This window comes from Electrona antarctica, assembly GCF_951216825.1.
Source record: "Electrona antarctica genome assembly, chromosome: 8".
NCBI lineage: Eukaryota > Metazoa > Chordata > Actinopteri > Myctophiformes > Myctophidae > Electrona > Electrona antarctica.
The window spans coordinates 13017023-13040188 of NC_136789.1; the positions used below are offsets into that span (position 1 = coordinate 13017023).

At 42.3% G+C, this 23166-nt stretch overlaps 1 protein-coding gene across 1 annotated transcript in view; it reads left to right on the top strand.

Moving 5' to 3' along the window:
• Nucleotides 1–1306: 1306 nt before the first annotated feature.
• The window catches only part of rad51d (RAD51 paralog D), a 32145-nt gene continuing 10285 nt past the window's right edge, over nucleotides 1307–23166 (top strand). The window contains exons 1-3 of the mRNA XM_079507549.1: nucleotides 1307–1725; nucleotides 3287–3348; nucleotides 5257–5375. Coding sequence (XP_079363675.1) covers nucleotides 1644–1725; nucleotides 3287–3348; nucleotides 5257–5375 — 263 coding nt within the window. The 5' untranslated portion in view covers nucleotides 1307–1643. The remainder of the gene's footprint in view (nucleotides 1726–3286; nucleotides 3349–5256; nucleotides 5376–23166) is intronic.

Sequence of the window (23166 nt, forward strand, 5' to 3'; positions counted from 1 at the left end):
AGCAGAACAGGGGCGCAAAGTGTATTTATTCTTGTTTATTTGTTCAATGGGGAGGGGGCGCCTAGTCACCCACCAGAGATTTTATTTTATTCGATTTATTTTTTATTTATTTCATTATTTCAAAAATATATATTTTTGGAGCGCTTCAGCTGCGCCCCTAAGGACCTGGTGCCCCAGGCGGCTGGAGAGGGAAGTCTGAAACACTCTTGGAGCTGTTGGCCCTGCGACCCGACTACGGATAAGCGGTTGAAGATGGATGGATGGATGGACCATGAGGCTGATTTGAAAAATGTCAAAACTATATTTTTAAGAAAACCATACAAGAATCCTGGTGACTATATGACCAACTCTGGTCCCACATAGAACCGCCTTCATCACAATAGCCTAATCATGTAGCCCGTCTCCGGACCCCCCGGGTTGAGCTCCTTTGGACCCCTACCCCGTAGGGTCCGGTATCACCGGCTTCAAGCGACATGGGATGCAATCTGACTTACCCTGATTTACCCCTGTGCCGCGCTGTGGGTGTCACGCTGACATATTCCAAAAGAAGCATATGAACGCTATAGGAGACAACGAACCCTCTGACCCCCCCCGCGAACGGCTCAGAAGCCGTTAAGTATTTTTAATGTTTGTACGACCGTTTTGGCAGCTCTCTTCCTTCCTTCCTTGACTTCCTTATTGACATCCTATTGTACCGCCTCCATCACCGTGGCTGGCTACCTGCGACAGAGGCAGGAACGCGCAGATAGCCAGTTCCGGCGTTCTGTCGCAGGTAGCCAGCCACGGTGATGTACAATAGGATGTCAATAAGGAAGGAAGGAAGAGAGCTGCCAAAACGGTCGTACAAACATTAAAAATACTTAACGGCTTCTGAGCCGTTCGCGGGGGGGGGGGGGGGGGGGGTCAGAGGGTTCGTTGTCTCCTATAGCGTTCATATGCTTCTTTTGGAATATGTCAGCGTGACACCCACAGCGCGGCACAGGGGTAAATCAGGGTAAATCAGATTGCATCCCATGTCGCTTGAAGTCGATGATAAGGAACCCTACGTAAACGTAAAGTCATCAAAATGTCAGAAACTTTAACGTAGGGTTCCGAAAGGAGCTACCTAATCATGTAGACTTAGATTTGGCCTACTATGCTGAAATGAATCATGATTTGTCATTCTTTGCCATCTTTAAAAATGAGTTCCCTGCGTGCCTCCCTCCAGTTGTAAAAAAGGTTTTACATTAGCCATTTAGCCTACATTGCAGAGTGCAGTCAGACTACTCTGATTGCAGACTACGACTAATCATGAAGATAAACAACATTACCCATCAGCCACGGCGCGCTCACAACTACGGCGAGTACAGTAGGACATTTATATCGCGCGATGAAAATAACTTTGACGAGAAGTGTGGAGTAAACGTCAAACTTTGTATCACAGTAGATGATTAGGTTAATATTTCTATCATCCCGTTGATGTAGTACAGGAACATAAATCAGATGGGTTGGACCCCACCGCCACCGCCGTATAGTCCAGCAATAGCCACGGATAACGCGTTTGATAACGCAAGCCATTCATTAACATTATGCAGGTACATTAGCAGTGAATTCACAACATTGATGCATGTTAATATTGCTGCAAACGTGGCCGTGCACAGATCATGGTTGTTTTGAGAGCCGGTGTATGTCCAGGGCTGGATGAAGAGCTGATTGGAGACCTGCGTACAGCCTGCATCTCAACAGGTAGATAGGCTATGTCACATAAGTTATGGTGTCTGTCTGATGTGTTGATGTAGCCTAGCTCTAGTCCATAGCCTTCTACTCGTAGAAGCAGTAGAAGGCTATGGACCAGAGCTAGATGTAGCCTAAGATTTAGACTCTCGTAGAGGTATTTTTCGGTTCTGACGAGAGCAGACGTCAGAATCGAAAAATACCTCCTATGTTTCGCAGTTAAGTGAGCCTGGGACCGAGGCTACCTCCTATGAGAGTCTAAATCTTAGGCTAGTGTTGATGATTGTATTGTATACTATCATCATCATCATCATCATCATCATCATCATCATCACACCAGTGGAGTGGACACAGTAACTAAGTAGTAAATACATTTACTTGAGTAGCCTACTGTTCCTTTTTTATGAAGTTGTATTGCTTTTTCAGTCAGTTTTAGCCCAAAGAAATGCCTGAGGATGTAAATAAAAGAATCATACAAACAATTAAGACAACAAATGAAACAAAACTAGACAAAAAGTAAATACAATAGAGAAACAGATAATACAATACAGACAATACAATACAATACAATACAATACAATAAAGTATCTGTACTTTATTTAAGTAAATGCACTTTTGGATACTATAGCAATTTGACTTTCACTTCACTATAATCACTACATTTCAAAGACAAATGTAATGTTGTACGGTACTTAATTGACTCCATTCCTAGGAAAGGGAAACATACATTATAAATGAACCACTTACACATTTTTACAATATGGTGAAATTACAGACCTATACGTAGGTCACAACGCATCGTGACTGATGCCCCACGCGCTGGGAGCGTGTAGATCTGCTATTTTAACTATTCGGTTAGAAAAGGTGATCCAGTAACTCAAGTTGACTTGGCAGCTTTTACTTGATTGATTGACTACTTTATTAGACAGAAATGTAAACAGCACAGAGTATACTGTCAAACACTCAGTCTAAAAGGATAGCACTGAAAAAAGTCCTTGCGGTCTTGTTTTCATGCCAAGAAATATAACAACACAATTCAAATCATAAAAAAAAGAAAATTTAGTTGACTGAGTAATATTTGATCAGGAGTATTTAAACTAAAGTATACCTGGACTCAAGTACTGGGGTTGAGTACTTCATCCACCACTGGTTGATAATGATGCTGATGATGATGATGATGATTACAATTTAGGTATTTTTCAGACGCTCTTAACCCAGAGTGACTTACAGTAAGCAAGAATAAAACATGGTAATATACATCATATACATAGACATTAGCCTGGATCCAGCCCATAGACCCCGCCCACTCTCTGAGTGGACTGTCTGAAAATCAGGCTACCTAACATCTGTCTAATAGTAGAATATCTGTACAATGAAACTGAGTATACACTAATACTATAGAGTGCTATGTCTACATAATATGCTATCTAAATTACATAGGTTTAGCCTTTGCATATGCATTTTAAGGCTGTCGAGTGCTACGCCAAGTGGCTCATTGATGATGATGATGATGATGATATGATTCACTTTGATATCCAGCAACTAATAGCAAAAACCTTTGTTCTTTTCACAGTGGAGGATCTGGTGTCATCTGATATTGAGGAACTTGCTCAGAAATGTTCTGTGTCCTACAAGGTACAGTGGGCTACTGTAGTATGCATCACTGCACTGACATAAGTGAAACTAGAAAAAGTGCCCCTCTGAGCACAGGTCTCCACCAGGAGGATAGGATTGTTTGTAAAGTTTGGACAAATTGTTTAGGAGTAATATAAACATGTTTTTTTTTTTAAATTATTATTTTTTTAGCGCCACCATGAGGCTGATTTGAAACATTTTAAGTGGCATTTCTTCCATGGCATAGTGGGAATGTGCATGCGTAAATTCACGGAAATCGCACGCTGTGTTCATGATCTGAGCCATTTTGTTCTAAAGGGGCCAGTTGTACTTTACATGTCAATCATAGCCAATCAGAATGGATTATTAAAAAACAAAGATCTGTGTTGATCACATGACTATAGAGATAGTGTATACTGATTCTGATTTGCGTGATGTATGGATAAATGCTGTGCAAGTAATGTAAAGAAATGTGTTTTGCAAAAATTGGCCTCATTGTGGCACTATAACAGGCAGATGTGAAAAATGCAGGGCAAAGGTTTTTCCATGGCCTCTAGGGAGTGCGCATACAAAGTTGTACACAGATGGGTGCAGTTATAGGTAAAAACACGAATTGGCTTGTTATAGTGCCACCGTGAGGCTGATACAAAGAATTAAGTGGCATTTAGTCTTTAGTGTATTGTGAATAGTGAATTGTGTATAATTTCACGGAAGTCTCATGCTGTGTTCATGATTTGTGGCATTTTGTTCCAAACGGACCGATACTGCAAGCTTTGGAAGGGAATCTTAGCTAACCGGGATGGAATATGGGAAATGGGACAGATCTGTGTTGATCACATGACTATATAGATGGTGTATATCGATTTGCGTGATGTATGGAATGGAAATGTGTACGAGTAATGTAATGAAATGTGTTTAGCAAAAATTGTCAGTGTTTCAGCCTTTCAACACCCTCATCAAAGGCGGACGTGATCAAGCCTGGGCTTGTGTCCCATGCCCATTCTTGAGATTTTGACCAGCTGTTTAAATGGCAGACAAGGGACTATGCAGGGCAGGGGCATCCTCTTCCCTGAGCCAAGCCTACAGCTGACCGCATACCTAATAACTTAAAACTGACCATTTTCACTGGTAGAGTTAAGTAATGTCATTGAGAAATTAAAGGATTCACTATGCCCAAATCGGTAATGTCTAAGCGACGGCATCTCTTGTAATCATCACATCACTGACTGTGGATGGATGGATGGATGTTCACGTCATGTAACAAATATGGCTGGCTAATTAAATGATTTGAAATACTTGGGCTACTCTATTTAATGTCGCCCAGGCAGGGACCTACACAAAACTTCTGTACATTATAATCAACTAAGAAATAGTGAAAATCTACAAGTTCACAATGCGTTGCTATGTGACACTGACACATCGTGGGATTTTAGATTTTTCACTACTTTTATTTTCTTTTGGCTAACATCTAATCATTGATTTTTACTTCAACTACTTTGAGCTTCAACCAAACCTGCTTCCACTTGTGCTTGATCAGTGGAAGAGAACTATTGTATATGCATACTTTTCTGCAAGACATGTCAACTGACTTCATAATTGGGTACCATTATTCTCTCCAACAACTGCCTGTGCTTCATTTTGTCAGCTATTGTCTTTGATCTCTGTGCTGCAGTATTTGAAGTGGGGGCTAAGAATAATGTCATGGGACCAGTCAGGCAATCTAGGGTTGCAAATTAGTCTGGCTTTACCAGTTTTTTCCTGTTGCACTTTCTCATGAGGCAGATTCTACAAATGCCATCTAAATCAGTAGTTCTCAAACTTTTTCATGCCAAGGACCTCCAAAATGATATGTATTTGGCCACAGACCCCCATCTGAAAATGTTTTTTTGTTTTTCAATATTTTCAATTTTGCACCTTTTTGTTTGGCAGGCTCTGTTTGCCATTCGCAGAGTGCTCTTGGCCCAACACACAGCGTTCCCAGTCTCAGGCGCCGACCTGTATGATGAACTGTTGAGCTCCACAGCCATCCTCGGCACTGGAAACCCGAGGTAAATAATCCCAATAATCATACTATAAGCCACCAAATCACGAAACAATAATAATGATGTACAAGAGAAAGCGTCCCTTTACAGTATGTCTGTGTGATTTAAGGATTATAGTTGTGATTGGTAGCAGGTAGCGCTAAAACGGAAAAGCCACCATAAAACAAAATGCAATTACGAACTCCTTGTATTCCTAATGCTCAATTATATTGTGAATGGCTGTCTCAAAAAGCGCATCGTAAAAAAAGTAAACCGCTTTACACCGAATTGATGGCAGCGTTATGGACTCATGGGATGTTTAGTATCATCGCTGTCGGGTGGAAACCATGTATGTCCATTGTCCAAAACCATTCTTTTAATTATTGTTTTAAAACATTTTAAAATAGTGAAAATAGCCAATCTTGTAGATCAGCTATTTTCACAACTTTTTTCACAACTTTTGTAGTGAAAATAGTACAATACATGGATTCTGCCTGACAGCGGTGAAATCATTGTTGTCGGGCAGAAACCTCTCTCCATATGTTATATTTATTTAGTTTTTTCGTCAAATAAATGTCCTACTTCAGTGGTTCTCAACGAGTGGTCCGGCAGGGACCACCCTCACGGATCCACGTTGTCCCCAGCTAAATGATGGAGAGTTGATGATAACCTCAAGGATCCACGTTGTCCCCAGCTAAATGATGGAGAGTTGATGATAACCCAATGTTCCCTTATAGATCTTTATCTGGACCCTCTTGTAAACAAGTGTAATGCTTAATTGGGTCGTCCACTCACAGTTAACAGTCTTTTGTATTGAGTTTGTGCTTGAAATGTACTGTAATTCTGCAAACTGTTAATAAATATTTCAATCAATCAATCTCTTGAGAGTGTAGCACGAAACCAAATGGACATTTGGTTTCATTTTACGCTTTCAAAAGTTAAATTATTGTTAAACATCAGCATTACTTAATTTTCAAGTAGTCTACACAAGTTGAGAATGTAGAAGAATAGTTATTTTGATCAACGTTTGCCTGTTATCTCTCCTATGGTCCTCCAATACAGCATGGAATTGTGGACAAAATCGTATTCACGTTTTGGGTCTGAGAGCCAATGTCATCAAATGGTGGTCCGTGGCTAAAATGGCGAATATATATATAATGGACCTTGATATGAAAAGGGTTGAAAACCACTAGCTCAGCAGCCCTACTTGATCATACTACAGTGTCACACAAAAGCATCAAAAGTAGCTTGAAACACAATGCCATAGCATCCTTAGAACTGGTCTCAAAGTATCAGTGGAGCAGCCCTGGGAGGTGTCACTTGATGTCCTCTGTCCTCTCACATACAGTAGCAGTCTTATATTGCCACTGTCCTTTTAGTTTGGGGTTATGGGCAATACCATGTGAGTGTCCAGGTGTTCAAGGTCAAGGAGCGGTGCTATTAAAATGTATAATACGTACTGTATCATGTGCTCTGAGATCTTCATTATGATAGTGTCACTGGCCTGTTTTTATTTTAGGTACGTTAGCTAGGGCTGGGCGATATGACTTCAAATCACTATCACGATTATTTCAAACCTTTTATCTTGAGTATGATGTATAATGAACGATAAAAGTAGAAAAGTGAACGTTGGGTGACTATACATATTTTTAGCAGGTTGGGACTCCATACAGTACTACTGTCTCGTAGTGTCTCCATGCACTCTCCAGGGTGGTGTTGAGTTAGGATATTATTTGTCCAGAGTAGGGGACCACAGTGACTAAGGGCATCTCGTTTTTTGTAGTCTGCAAGTGTGCGCAAAGTAACTGTCCAGCACACTGAGTGAGACTCATTGTCTGCTACTTTGCCCTCTACTAGTCTGATCCTGCAGTTTGCTCTCTGCAAATCTGAAGGCTTTGTTAGGTCTGACATCTGGCTAGACAACATTCATTTCTAGTGATTCTATTGTGAACTAGCTGCCCGATTTTCCCTTTGTCCTGGTATTCTTAGTTAAATCATAGGTTAGAATTGTCATACGTTTCAATGGCTTTACTTGCCAGGCAGGTCAGGCATCCTCATAGAAAAAAGTGGGAGAGTGTGTGCGACAGTCAAAGCTATCGCACATCTTAAGGCTCCCCAGTTTGCAGTGCTGAGCAACTGAACAGTATAGTATAGACTTTGTGAAGGACTACTATAAGTACTTTGGAACTATATCGGCTGTAAATTAACTTATTCCTGTAAACGGGCAATGGGAGGTATTTCTTTTTCAAACAAGGTGTAAAATGTGTGGATTGTGTGAAAAATGTCTGCCTCGAAAGTACTATGAATGAGATGAGGCTGTTGGTACTTCTTGGTTGGTACTTAGAACATCACACTCACTATTATTGTCAATTGGTGTCAGAGCATCATCTCAGCCTCAAGCTTAGCTTCTAGGAACAAAAAAGCCAAGCTGTCCTGCTTAAGGAAAGAATCACCAATCTTCACGTGAAAACCTGAGTTAATTCTATTCATGGCATCAAATCAGGGTCCCTGACGAAGACCCTGAGACGTTAATGGAGTCTTGAGAGTCGACATGTGTTGGTCATACTGGTTGCCTTGCTCAAAGAATTAAATCAAGTCAATCCCCAGTGGTGCAGGATCACCAAGGCACTCGATTTTCAGGTGAAAATCGAGTGCCTTGGTGATCCTGCACCACTGGGGATTGACTATTAAGCAGTACTTGTGGAATTCTGTGTCTACACATACCTAGGTAATGGGCTGGAGGTGTTGTTGCTGGTCTGTCTGGAACGGCAGGAAACATGGGCTGTTGTAGTCCAGTCCAGACATTCCTCTTGGTGATAGATGGGATGAAATCATGCTCACAATATAAAGAAGAACAGAACACACAAAACACACTCCAACATCTTTATTATATCCTCAACTTAATTAAAATTAGATTTGAGTTTTGGAGAGTTCAGTTGTTTTAGAGAATGTCGTTCAAACGTTTTGCTGGCTCACACCTCACGTGTGTTGTGTGGGCAAAGAAAATATGTTTTCTGCTTTCAGCTGGTGTGTAGTTGACTATAATGACAACATTTTCATTTTTGGTCTTAATTTATTAGAATTTGGCGTTAAGGAGGAGCCAGATGACCATCACTACTAGCAGTACTGTATCGTATTGTGATGCAGTAGTGTCCACACAATTAACATAGCAACTTAACAGGCTTACAGTAAGTGCATATTGATTTAGCCTACATGACACTGGTGGCTGATCTACCCTTCTCAACGCACTGTACAAAGCTTCGCTGATAAATATTATATTTTAAGTTCTACTCTGGTCACGGTTCAACCCGGAATTGCTTCTGCTGTGTTGACCAATTTCCCCTGGGATTAATAAAGGCCATCTTATATTATGGTCATATGTATCTGCAACATCACACCGGAGAATGATTGGTTGGTAGAATTGAATTTAGTTTTTTAAAGATTATTTTTTGGCATTTCTACTTTATTTTTGGTAGTGACAGCAGGAGAGAGAGGGGATGATATGCAGCTAACAGCACTGGTTTGAACCCAGACAAGCTGCAGGAAGCCTTATTTATCTGGAATGCGTCTTTACCTGGTGAGCCACAGCCACTGCCCCGCTGCCCCCCACCCCCGGTTGGTAGAATTTCTACAGTTAACATACTATTTCAGTGTATATTAAGGAGCACAGGTATTTGGCTGTCAAGTCTTTCCTTTTCAGTGGTTTACATACATTTGCTATTGCACTGGATGTGAGCTATCTGAGACAATCACCCATCAGGCTGATGTCATCCTCTGGGTTTTATGAAGCTTGGCTGCCCTCTGCTGGTGTAAACGAGAATTCTCAAAGCCAACTGGTATGCATTTTTGTAGTGATGATAGGCTTTTGTAATTTTAATCAACAGTCTCCCAAGGTCTAAGATGTGTTTTCATTTCATGTTTCATGTTTTCATGTTTCATTTATGATCGTAATAAATACAGCTGAGGGCGTCTTCTGAGACTTCTGCTTGGGTAATAAGTTATAACCTTTGTTCGTTTAAGGCTCGGCTTATCTCTACTCCTTTTTGACAAGAGGTAATTTGTTAACCACATTTTTTGCAGTTATTTTTGTGCACCAGCCAGGCACTTAGTATGACTTTTGCTAGCCTGGAAATCTGCCAAAAAAACAACCCCACACACACACACACACACACACACACACACACAATTAATTGCGAACGAAGTGATTGCGAACGAAGTGAGCACTAACTATAGAAGCTGGCCAAAACTGACTGTCTGTCTGTGTGTCACGCTGTAACACCACCAGAGGGCAACTGAAATTGGAACGATACAGAGGTGTGTGTGTGTGTGTGTGTGTGTGTGTGTGTGTGTGTGTGTGTGTGTGTGTGTGTGTGTGTGTGTGTGTGTGTGTGTGTGTGTGTGTGTGTGTGTGTGTGTGTGTGTGTGTGTGTGTGTGTGTGTGTGTGTCAGACTGCCACAATACTTTGTTCGCTTTGTTTACGCGTCTGTCTTGTATATATATATTATATGTGTATATATTTCTGTGGCTTGCATTGTCTTTATTTGACCATGCAAAAAGCTAACCTGACATGGGCAGACTAAATATAACTGCACTGCATTTATTGTCATTATTGACATCAATTTATTGTGTCTGAGATAGCCGGTTTCTGAATGACTCGGCATGTATGAACAAGATGCACAGTTTCTGAAGTGTTCATCTTGGTGCAGTTATGAAAGGCGTTTATCTATTTCTATGCGCGTGATCTGATCTTACCACCTGGGAGAGATTGCCGTTGAGATCTGCTTAGATAGGAGAGAAGGTTTCTAAAAAGGCCACTGTCTGGGAGTTGTTTGTTGGGACTTTTCGTTGCTTTAGTCCCCGCAGCGGCTAGGGTTGGGATGCTTTAGGATTTTAACCACTCCTCTCTTAACATGTACACTCTCGTGTACATGTTGTGCTAGTCCTTGAAAAGTTTGAGAACCAAATTGCGACCGTAGGTCACATTTACTATGAAAACCTGCATCTCCCGTCCGTCTGTCCGTCCGTCCGTCCGTCCGTTAGTCACCCCATGCCTCCATATATATGGTCATGCCTCGTGACATCACGCCTCCATATATGGGCACACCTCGTGACATCACGCCTTGTGACACGTCACACCATCATATATGACCATCTCCAAATATGAAGATCACGACACTGACCTCATCTAACCCTGGATAACCATACATGGAGAAGACTGGATCATCACCTAGATCTGCATACAGTATATGGAGCCGGCCAGCATCTCCACATCTGACCTCAAACCTTTAACCCTTATATCTCCATATATGGAGCTGACCTGTTCTGACATGTTGATCCCTCCTCATCCTTCCTGTTCTGACATTCCATATGTTGATCTGACCTCATCAAACTCTGTACAGTCAAGACACGCTCCATATATGGCTAGTACAGAATTCATTCCATATGTTGATCTGACCCCCCATGCCAAAGCGCCAGCGCTCGCCCAACATAGATGTGATAGAACCGGTTCCAAATGTGATTGGAACCGATTCCGGCTCCTCAATGTTGCATCTGGTTCCTCCGATTGCTCTGGTTCCAGATTCCAACCCCAGTAGCGGTGGGGCTCTAAGGATGGTCATGTGGTTGGTCTGTCACGTTAATTTAGGATTTAACCACATTTGCACACAAACTGGGAAGTAGACTTGCCATAATTTTTTTCCTGTAAGAGGAAGTAATATAGTATGTTACCAGAAAATCCAAGGACGACAAAAGTTCATACCAAAGAGTTATATTATGCCTATATTAACTATTTTATATGACTTGATGGTTCATAAATAGGAAGTGTCCCAGAGGAAGTCTTAAAGGCCAACTCCATTCTATCATCAGATATACTGCTTGACCTTTTCAATTACATGTGGAAAAAATAGGAAGTGCTAAAAAAACAAAAAACTATTTATTTATTATACTTCATCACATGAAGGTTTTTTACCTGCCAAAAATAACATATTTTCAAGCTAACAACACATGCAGTCACGTTAATGTGAAAAAGCTATCAACAAGATGCATGAAAAAGCAGATTTACCCAACTAAATATTTTTAGCAGTTTTTTTTTCAAATTGCAAATCTCTTGATTGGTTATTTTGTTATTAATTGAGAAAGTAATTAATCAACACAGTCTGAATCAATAGAATAATTCCTATAAGATAAGGACATAGTAAAGTTTATGGAGACATTATGCATGCTCCAATCCCTCTTAAAAATCCCTGGATTCATTATTTTTTTAGTAAGTGTAGTTGCTTATTTTGTTTTGGCTTTCTTCCTAATGTTGTTTAAACCAGTGGTCATGTCAAGGACCCCCCAAATGAAAGTATTTGTCCACGGACCTAAATCTGAAAATACTTTGTGCTAGGGACCCACCCATTCAAGATTTGTGTATTTAAAATGTTAAAAACAATTCCAATTCTTTTTTATATCTTCAAATAGCCCATGTACTTTACATATATTACATTTAAAGTGCTCATGTGGCCTATGTAGGACTGAAGTGGGTATATGACTGCACCCCTTATGTGGAATAAATTGCAGGACACTAATAGCGGGGCAGATAGCGGAAATAATCGTTCACTTGCGGATACAAGCCCAAAAATCGGCACACATACTCCTTAGGGGTTGCTCTTTTGAGAAAACCACTGTGCCAATTTTTTTTCAAGATGGCGGCCATTTTTCAAGATGGCTGCCATTGAATATACAGTAATATTGCATTTCGCAATAAAATCCCATAGACTTGTCCTATTTGAATGATCTTGGTGTCAAATCATACATTTTTCACTATGTAGAATCCAAATTTGGACCCATGGACTTACTCACTAGTTTCCTTGTACCATATAACACTCCCGGAATCCTAATATTCTGCTAAATTAGAGGTTTGTGTTATGTCTGACTCGGGTAAAATGGATGGTAGTCTATATCTTAGTATTGTTAGAGGTTTAGTATGTGTGTGTGTGTGTGTGTGTGTGTGTGTGTGTGTGTGTGTGTGTGTGTGTGTGTGTAAGTGTGTGTGTGGGGGGGGGGGGGGGGGGGGGAGTACCGCTCACACCGTTCAGTATCAGCTGAGTAATTTGTTTGGTGTAGCTAAATAAACCGTTGCCCAGGTGGAGCCTGCAGAACCATTGCGGCTCAAGAAACCACCACTCCTGAATGAAGTGTCTGGTGCTGGGACTCTGGTGCAACGCACAGGTCCTGGCGGTACTCCTGGTGAGAGCAGGAGTGGACCTGGTGAGACATAGGAGCCCGGACAGGAGTCAACCCACAGAGCCTAGTCCCTCCACATGCCAGAATTATGTAACTCCCAGTCCCGGCAGAGTAGTTCCAACTGATTGTGTGGCCCTGGTCTTTCCTTAGTGGGTCTGATCGTGGGTAGCTACTGAGACGTAAGTTGGGACTTGATCACCCCGGCTGGGTCACCCGAGTGAGGGGTATGATGTTCGTGAGACCCGAAACCTTGATGACCTTGGGATACATCACTGAGGATACGTCCCGGGTGCATCCAAGTATTTTTGTTCTTTAGGACTCCCAAATGTTGTCTAATAAGCCCTGCATCTTTTAGATAGTGTAGATTACATGTAGTTTACCATGTATGATGTTCAGTTACTTATTCATGGACTTACCAACATGGTGTACAGATCACACTGGACTTAAATGATACTGGATGAACGATCGGGCTAGGTGTAGATTTTATTGTCGAACCTAGTTGTATCCCATACCTTATTGTGCATGATGGCGGTAAAAGGATAACCCCTCTGCCTTGATTCACTGAATACAGATAATGATCATATTGTGATACCTTGATTACCATTCACCAAGATGTCTAATATAGACCCAGGACCGCCTAAATTCAAGACTGACTGGAGCAAGTGTTGTCTTTGCAAAGACAAGAATAGTATGAGCTCTCATCACCACATGCAAGACAATCACAACAACAACTAATATTCCCCTGGTGGTGGCATTGAATAAACTCTGAGGAGGAACAAGGCGCAATATCATGAAGGTTGTCGCATTATGTTCAACAACACGAAACTGGAGAGAGTGAGAACCACAAAATGAAAAGCAGAGAGTGGAGTAGAACCAGCATTCAAAGCAGAGAGTGTAGTAGAACCAGCATTCAAAGCAGAGAGTGGAGTAGAACCAGCATTCAAAGCAGAGAGTGGAGTAGAACCAGCATTCAAAGCAGAGAGTGGAGTAGAACCAGCATTCAAAGCAGAGAGTGGAGTAGAACCAGCATTCAAAGCAGAGAGTGTAGTAGAACCAGCATTCAAAGCAGAGAGTGTAGTAGAACCAGCATTCAAAGCAGAGAGTGGAGTAGAACCAGCATTCAAAGCAGAGAGTGTAGTATAACCAGCATTCAAAGCAGAGAGTGGAGTAGAACCAGCATTCAAAGCAGAGAGTGGAGTAGAACCAGCATTCAAAGCCAACCATGTTTCAGATGTGACAAAGATGCTGCATACTCTGAACTCACAGGGTATGCGTCGTCATAGAAAGCTATGACGATGAATCTCAATAAGAGTTATAATGAATGTGCCCAAACTTTAAATGACGGAAAACTTCTTGCAAGACTCAGTGGTGGAGATGTTATTGCACAGGAGCTCCATGTTGCATGCTTGGCAGACCTTTACAATAGAGAGGTTGTACCTCACAACCACAAAGAGACTGGAAAAGGAACATTCAACCGAAGAGGATGCCCAGTTGCCCACCTACAGGAAATCTCAGAGCTAGTCACATATCTAGTGGAGACCACCAGATCTGGTGAGGGTCCTTCAGTCCTTCGACTTGCAGACATATAGTTCACCTGTATGTGCTATTCCAGTGCCTGGAACAGCTGGGTGTTGATGGACCAGCTGTCAACTCCACATGACTGAATGAAAAACTGCTGTAAGAAATACCTGCTTTGGAGGGACTTGTGGTCCAGCATATATGTCGTTGCAAGATGTTAGCTGCTTTGCAAAGGACAATAGCTTCACTATAAGAGTCAGAGGCTTCTGACAAGCCAAAGCCTACATCTTTCTGGAAAGCCAAATGAACATCCCTTCCCTGCTTGTGAGCCTCCAACTCAGGTATTTCTGACAGCAGTTTCTCCTTCAGTCTTCAGGAGTTGACAGCAGATGCATCAACACCCAGCTGCATTCCACTGGCTGAGCGCACTCTGCTTTTCGTTTTGTGATTCTCACTCTCCAGTTTCGTAATGCGACAACTTTTGTGATATTGCGCCTTGTTCCTCCTCAGATTTTCTTCAATGCCACCACGATCATCAAGTCTGTCTGGATCCATTTTATTAATATGCATCTCATTCATTGTGTGAAAGAGGGGAATATTAGTTGCAATCATAGTGTATCCATCATGTTGTGATTGTCTTGCATGTGGTGACGAGAGCCCTTTACTATTCTTCTCTTTGCAAAGACAACACTTGCTCCAGTCAGTCTTGAATTTAGGCGGTCCTGGGTCTATATTAGACATCTTGGTGAATGGTAATCAAGGTATCACAGTATAACCATTATCTGTATTCAGTGAATCAAGGCAGAGGGGTTATCCTTTTACCGCCATCATGCACAATAAGGTATGGGATATGACTAGGTTCGACAATAAAATATATGATCTACACCTAGCCCGATCGTTCATCCAGTATCATTTAAGTCCAGTGTGATCTGTACACCATGTTGGTAAGTCCATGAACAAGTCATGTATAGCCCTTACCATTGGCTCGGCTCTCCCCTGCTGGCATACCCTGTCAATTCAGGCGCGGTTGTCTAACTGAACATCATACATGGTAAACTACATGTAATCTACACTAGCTAAAATATGCAGGGCATATTAGACCCCCCCCCCCCCCCACACACACACACACACACATACTAAACATCTAATTATACTAAGATATAAACTGCCATCCATTTTACCGGAGTCAGACATAACACAAACCTCTAATTTAGCAGAATATTAGGGTTCCGGGACTGATATATGGTACAAGGAAGCCAGTGAGTAAGTCAGTGGGTCCAAATTTGGAATCTACATAGTGAAAAATGTATGATTTGACACCAAGATCATTCAAATAGGACAAGTCTATGGGATTTTATTGCGAAATGCAATATTACTGTATATTCAATGGCAGCCATCTTGAAAAATGGCCGCCATCTTGAAATTTCTTTTGGCACAGTGGTTTTCTCAAAAGAGCAACCCCTAAGGAGTATGTGTGCCAATTTTGGTGCTTGTATCCGCAAGTGAACGATTCTCCTGTAATTTGCATGTTATCTGCCCTGCTATAAGCTGACTTCTCTTCTCCTTCTCTATAAGGATTTTAAAGAGGAAGTGGCTGGTGAAGGAAGGTATATGCAGACACTAACATTATTTAGGTGTGTGTATTGTATATTTCAAGTCTAAACTACTGTTGGCTTAAAGGGCCACTTCACCCCTTTAGCAACCAGATTTAGGCATAGAGTTCTCCTCTCATCCACTTGCATTGAGTTGCTCACCCAGCGCATGAGGCGTTCTTCCGGGTTGGAACAGAGTGCATTCTGGGATTGGTTATGGGCCTTACGTGAACGTATGGAACATAGCGTTCGTTCAGGTATGGAGCATAGTGCGTTCACGTATGGAGCATAGCGTGTTCTCATATGGCCCATAGTGCCATGGCCCATAGTGCAATAACACTTTCACAGTGCACCAAAGCATAATGGTCATTGTAGTAATTCAACAATCCAGTCAAACCCTAGTTAAATGCTTCATTATTTTTCTGGTCATAGGGTGCAAATCTCAAATTGTGCTACTGCTATCTACAAATACTATTAACATTGAGTGACTGCAGTTTCTTCCAGTCTGAAATGTCCCTTTAATTGACTGTCAGGCCGAAAGCGTGGCTGAGACTGCGTATGCGTTTGTTATGTTTGTCCATCTGTCTGTTGTGGCAAACCAGGGGAAACTGAGCTGTCAGTCAAGCTCAGGCTGTGGGAGGTGTATTCACCTTTTTCATATGGCCCATAAGTCTTTGCGTTTGTGTGTGCATCAGGGTTTCCACACCTGAGCCGACAGCCACGGACGTTTTCTCTGTCGGCCAGCTTTTATTTTGACAGCTGGTGGATGGAAAAGAAGCTCCACCCACGCGGCAGGTTGCCGCGACGGCCAGATTCCCGGAACGCTTGCCCCAGTCAGTCGCGGGGGTGGAGCTTAATTTCCATCCACCAGCTGTCTAAAAAAACGGAAAAGAAGATGGCCGACAGAGAAAACGTCTGCGGCTCTCTGGTAAGTGTGGCAACAGCTCCTCAAAGTTCCTCTTTCTCTTGCTGTGTTGCCAGTTTTGCAAGAGAAACAAGTGACCAGGTCTATGAGAACAACCACAAATGAAAATAGCTGATCTACAAGCTCACAGCGACACATTGTGAGGTTGTACATCTGTTATTTAAAAACACATTGAGAATAAATCGAAATATTTTGAATATTTTTTAAACATTTTAATAAAAAAGGCACAAAATATGTTCAGATGGATGTCTGTGGACAATTACATATTAATCTGGGTTCCTTGATGTGAAGAAATGTGGAAGCAAGCCCAAATAAGCAACTACTGTACACTTTAGAATCAAGCCCAAAAAAACATCAACCAGCAACTACCAATAATTTATTTGTGACTTTACAGAAAAAAACAAGTCAAAAGTTGCTTATAATAAGCAGACATGGCAACGCGGCCTGAAGGAAGCAAAGCACACACACAAGGAGCCCCAGTGCCTTGGCGGGGAAAAACGTGTCCAGGTTCTACAGCCACTTGATAAGTGGCATTGGTCACACCTGGAGCCCATCCATTAATCATCCAGCTGAACTCTATATAACCAGCTCCAAACACCCGGCGAGGTCAGTTGATGCCAGTTAGCAAATACTCTAGGACCTGGCTAAGATATGTATGCGCTTCATTTAGCGGAGGATATCTCAACTGTTCTTGGCTAATATGTTATGACCACTGCGAACGTGGGAACTGTGAAAAGTTCTCTATCCAGGGTGAAATACCCGGAAATGACCACACCAGACAGCTACTTCAAACATGGCTCTATCTTCTAAACTGTTGGTGCGACAGATTTCCTGAGATGCTCAAAATGTTAAGAATACTCAATAGACCATATGCACACGGCGGTCATTTTTCCACAAGTTAATGGCAGGGTGGAAACTAGCCGCAATTTGCCAATGACTGCCCATACATCTAAACAGACAAAGTCCTATCTAATTGTATTAAATTATGTCAAACTCACTAAAATTGCAGCTGTACGAAAAGCTTGAATGATGCTCTTTCTATCTGCAAAGGGCTTGTTTCATAAAAATCCACCATAGACATGTTATGAGCTACTTTATGTCAAGAAATGTTCCAAGTGTTGGAGTTTGGAAGCACTCCCTTTCAGTAACAACATCCTGCTGCCTCCTGCATTATGTGAAAATTCAAAACGCAGGGCTGTTGAGTGATTAATCAACGAGCGCTTCCAAACTTTTTTTTTTTTACAATAGAAACACTGGCCACTGGTCTGCGTTTCTATTGTAGTGTACTGGCATGGATTGTGTTAACTTGTGGAAAGATGACCGCCGTGTGCATATGGTCTATTGAGTATTCAAACATGAGTATTCTGAACATTTTGCGCATCTCAGGAAATCTGTCGCACAAACAGTTTAGAAGATGGAGCCATGTTTGAAGTAGCTGTCTGGTGTGGTCATTTCCGGGTATTTCGCCCCGGATAGAGAATTTTTCACAGTTCCCACGTTGTTCGCAGCGGTCATATTGGCCAAGAACAGTTGAGATATTCTCCGCTAAATGAAGCGCATACATATCTCTTAGCCAGGTCCTAGAAAGAGGCTGGTAAGGAGGACCTTACAAGTGAGTGGATGTTGTTCTTAAACAGAGGTTGTGGATCTGCTATTTTTGGATGAACCTTGGATGTCCTCATGTTGTTGTTAAACAGAGCTTGTAGATCAGCTATTTTTGGATGAACTTCGGATGTCCTCATACTTTGAGGCTCACCCAGTTCTCTCTCTGTCCCTCCCTCCACCTCTAGGCTTGTCAACTCCAACCCTGCTGGGAAAGCTGGATTTCCCCACCAACCTTATAGGCTAAATAGGCTCCCTGCGCTCTATTCTGCTCTGCCCACAAGACAACAGTATTGTATTTATTAACCCCAAGGACAAAGACCCCAGCCGGGAAGAACCTAAGTTATCATTTGACCCACCATCCCTTTCCATCACCGTTATGGAATAAAGACCCTTTCTGTTTTGCAAACTGCCTCTGAGCCTCCTGTTGTATGGTGAAATCTCCCCTGGGTTGCCACACTGTGTACAGCTAATCTCCGGCACGGTTGGACTAATCGGCGTGGAACTGCACACACACACTCCCTGGAGGCTAGAGCAGAACCTCTGCTCCTAGTGCCACCAGGAGGCCGAATTGTGCAAAACACATTTTCTGATATTACTTTTCCAAACATCACTGAAATGATCAGTATCAGTATTATCTCTATAGTAATGTGATCAAGACGAATCGGTCAAATTTGTCATATTCCTTCCTGATTGGCTAAGATTGGCATCTAAAGTTTGCAGAAGTGGCTCGTTTTCAAATCATGAACGCAGCGTCCGATTACCATGAAACTTCACATTGGTATGTTATAGAGGGTGTGACATCATCATTATACCCCAACGTTATGTGGAAACGCCTGAGTTTGCCTGGCATGGCCAGACTCCCAGGGAGTTTATTTTCCTGTGGCAGATTTGTCTGTTTTTCAGGCTACCACGCACGCACACACGCACACACAGTTCACGTCTGAACCACTCAGTTCAGACGGGTCTGACTTTTCATATCCCAACCGGATTGACTTTTACTACCTGTCCTGGTGGAGAGCTGTGCTCCGAGGAGCACATTTCTCTAGTTACTGTATTTTGTGACTTTAATATTCTTCACATGGCATGAGTGTGCGTGTATGTGTGTGTGTGTTGTATGTACAGTATGTATACGCTTTATTCAAAATAGCCAATTTACAACCTCACAATGCATCGTGCTCATGCATTGTGAGCTTGTTGATCTGTTATTTTCGGTGAATTTCTAAAAAAAAAAAAAAAAAAGATTAGTCATTAAATTGGCACATTTGCCCCCACATTTGCCCCCCCCCCCCCCCCCCCTTGGAAGACAAATAAGGCAGCAGAGCTTAAAGAGGGCTTACCGTACCTGATAGGCATGTCTAGTCTGCAAGCATGCCCACCAGTGACCTGATTAAGATTAATGAGACAGATTGTTTGGTTAAGCTTCCAAATAACTTTTAAGTAATTACTTATGCAGGGATTTAGCAGAAGTCTACCAACTGAAATTTACTGAATTTTGGTGTTGACCATTTCTACAAACAACTCATAGAAATAATACAACTAATAATAATACAGGGTTTAGAAACATTTTGGAAGTTCATCCCGACTTTGACAGCAAATGGAGTACTGTATATCTTTGAAAATATAATATATAATAATATAAATCTCTGTCTGCTATGTATGGAGTTTACATCCCTTTGTTATACTCAAAGACAAGTTTAGACGGGCACTGATCTACTTGGGGGGGCCGCGGCCGCGCAAGTCGGGAACGATGCGAGTTGGGAACGATGCGAGTTGGGAATGCATGTTTATGCAATACCCGCTCTACTATTTGTCAGAGTGACAGTGCTGTATATTAACTACGACCGATTAACTAAATATGGAGACTCTGATCTCAACACAATGATATTGTGTTGAGTTACATTCAGTGTTACATTTTGATTTAGTTATAGTCATATTTTAGTCATCTGAAAGGTTTTAGTCTACTAAATCTACAGTTGATGATACAAACAATATTTTGCCAGACCTTGATGGTGTCTTAATGGTAGATTTTACACTTGATGGCTGAATATAGCAAACAAAATGAATTTATTTCTACTGGATCTCTTCTCCACTAGTCCCTCTCTAACATTTTAGTCTAGTTTTTATTTGTTGACGAAATTATTAGTCATTATAGGTTCCTCAGAAACGGTCTGTGATCGAACTCCAACTCTGCATAATCTGCCTGCTGGGAGGGATTTTGTCACCATATGACATAACCTCATTCAATAATTTTAGTTTTTTAACCATGCATGAGCTAGAATAGTGTGTTTAATGTTATGTCTTGTATTATACTAGAATTTCGCGGGCCTTCGGCCCGCTCATCCCAGAGTTGCGTTGCCCCGCGTTGCGATACAGAAGTCCACAGATACAGAAGTCCACAGTGACACGCGTTTTATGCAGCTGTTGTGTGTTGCAGCGCGTGCGCGCGCGCGCGTGTAGTGTTGTTGTTCTTATCCATATATGCGCCTCGGTTCGTCCCGTTTGTTCCACGCCAGGTGTCGACGCAGTCGTTCGTGCGATTTGCGTGTTTGCATTATTTTAACTGTGTAGGCATACCATATTCTGAATTACCAAAAAGAGGACACATGCGCGCGTGCATGTGGATGTGGATGTGCACATGCGCGTGCACGTCGTGCACGTCGTGCATGTGCCGTGCGTGGGCGGTTGTGTTAAATTGAGATGTCAAAAGAATCTAGAGCCTAACAATAAATGCATCAAATATGCTCTATATTAGTTATGTATTTATTTAAAGCAGTGGCTCTGAAAGGTGTGTTCCAGGGACCCTCATGGTTCCTTGAGGGGGTTCCAAATGGACCCATTATAGGTCTGTAACTCTGAGAGTGTAACACATGGACCCAAATGGACCCTTACAGGTCTGTAACTCTGAGAGTGTAAAAATGTAACCAAATGGAGTGTTTTATAACTGTTAACTCTGTTACTGTGGAAATGGAATGAAATGGGACTGTTATGGGTCCATTTGGTTTGACTCTCAGAGTTATGGGGGTCCTTGAAATTAAAAAGTTTGAGAACCTGTATGCAATGGCTTATCTGTTGTAAAAAGAGAGACCAGCCTATTCTCCAAACCATCATATCTTATGCTTTGCTAGGTTGTAAAAAATAATATTGGGTCATTATAATTTGCAGGACTCACCGCGCGCACAGCTGCCTTGTCTGTGTTGACATGACATGTGCTTGCAGGACAGAACTTGTATTTGTGACAGACACATAGTTCCTTTGCAGACAATACAATGTGCTTCTCATTGGTCAGTCAGAAAGCTGAGAAAACAGCAGGCTACTTTTTCTGCATGTCAATGATGAGATAGTTCTCCGCTGTCTGTCTATCTGCAGACAGCGGAGCAGCCAGCGAGCCTTTCTCTGATCTGCGGTCGGGACCAGTGGTAGTGGTGTGAGCGTGCAGCGCATGCAGAGTTATGAAGAATACACATTCCGGGGTTGGGGCTGAAAGTCCACCTCTCAGTGTTTTTCCACTACGAACCATTGAACGTGCATTGTAATACACATTGGTGTGAATGGTCTGTGAGCGTAGCGATACACTACAGGCGATACGTGTAAAACCCCGGACATTTGAAGGTATTTATAAAACCACCCGGACTGGCCGGACAGGCCCCCAAAAGAGGACGTATGGTAAACTGTGTATGTAATCGCGGCGCTGTCCATGCAAGTTAGAATGAGTGTGTGTGTGTGTGTGTGTGTGTGTGTGTGTGTGTGGCTGGCTGCCCTGTGGTTGGCTGCGTGGGGATCGCCATGTGAGGGGGCTAGCCAATAAGGGCCCTGTGTTGCATGTGGAGAATTGTGTAGGTTAGTGTGTGTGGTGCAGCCGAACGGGGTGGTGAGAACATGAGGGGGATGTAGCACAGCAATCGGTGACCCCTACATTAAGCTGTGTTGCTCCCAAGATGCAGTGCAAATGCGTGTTGTAAGCAACCGTAGCCAATGGGAAAACAGGATGCAGTGTTGCCAGGTCCGCGAATTGTAAGCGAGTTGTAAGTAGCGTGTTGAATGGCATATTTTCTGGGCTTGTTTTCATAGACGTGGCAACAAATTAGGCGGGGGTGTCGGTGCTTGTGGCGTGTTTGTGTTTATTATTGATATTGATGTTGTTTGTGAGTGTGGACGGGAGGCGGCTCTAGTGGCAGTGCAATGACAGTTTTTACGCGGGTGTTGTTAAATGTGGCCGTGCGGCGCGACATGAGGAGATAGCCGTGGATCGACGCGGAGGGTAAGGCTGTGTCGTGTTAGTGTGTTGTTGCAGTGTGTGTTGCAGCGTGTTGCAGTGTGTCAGTGACGTAGTAGCTGGTGCCTTTTGTTCCTGTGCGTGCGCACAGCGTTTTGGGCACACCTTTTCAATTGTATAATAGATGGACAAGCTTTGCTCACGTGTTCAGTAAATATTGTGTCCTTTTCTGGACTGTGCACATGGGTCATTGTGTCTGCTAAATGATTGTGTTACATAATTAGACATAGAAGCTTCTTCATACACAGGCGCATAGTAGAAGAAATACGCATATAGTAGAAGAAATATAGTTCACAAATGGGAAGAAATAACATCCTTTGCAGTGTTGCTCACGTCCTCACCGTCTTCCTTATTTCGGGTGGAAACGTCCAAAAGTGTTACCTTTCAGGATTCAAATTAAGAAAAGGCAAAAGTAGCAGATCTACAAGCACAAACGTTTTCAAGCGTGCAGATCTGCTACCTTCGATGCTTTTGTGTGACGCTGTAGGCAGTTAATTTACGAAATAAGTTAAAATATCATAGGAGGTTTCTGCCAGACAGAAAATATTTTCAACAAACAGGCCTTTATTTTTTTTTAATAGACAGTAGGCTGACAGGAAATGGGGGGAAGACATGCAGTAAAGGCCAACGGGATCGGGAGTCGAACCCGCGGCAGACTGGATTACCAGCCAAGGTGC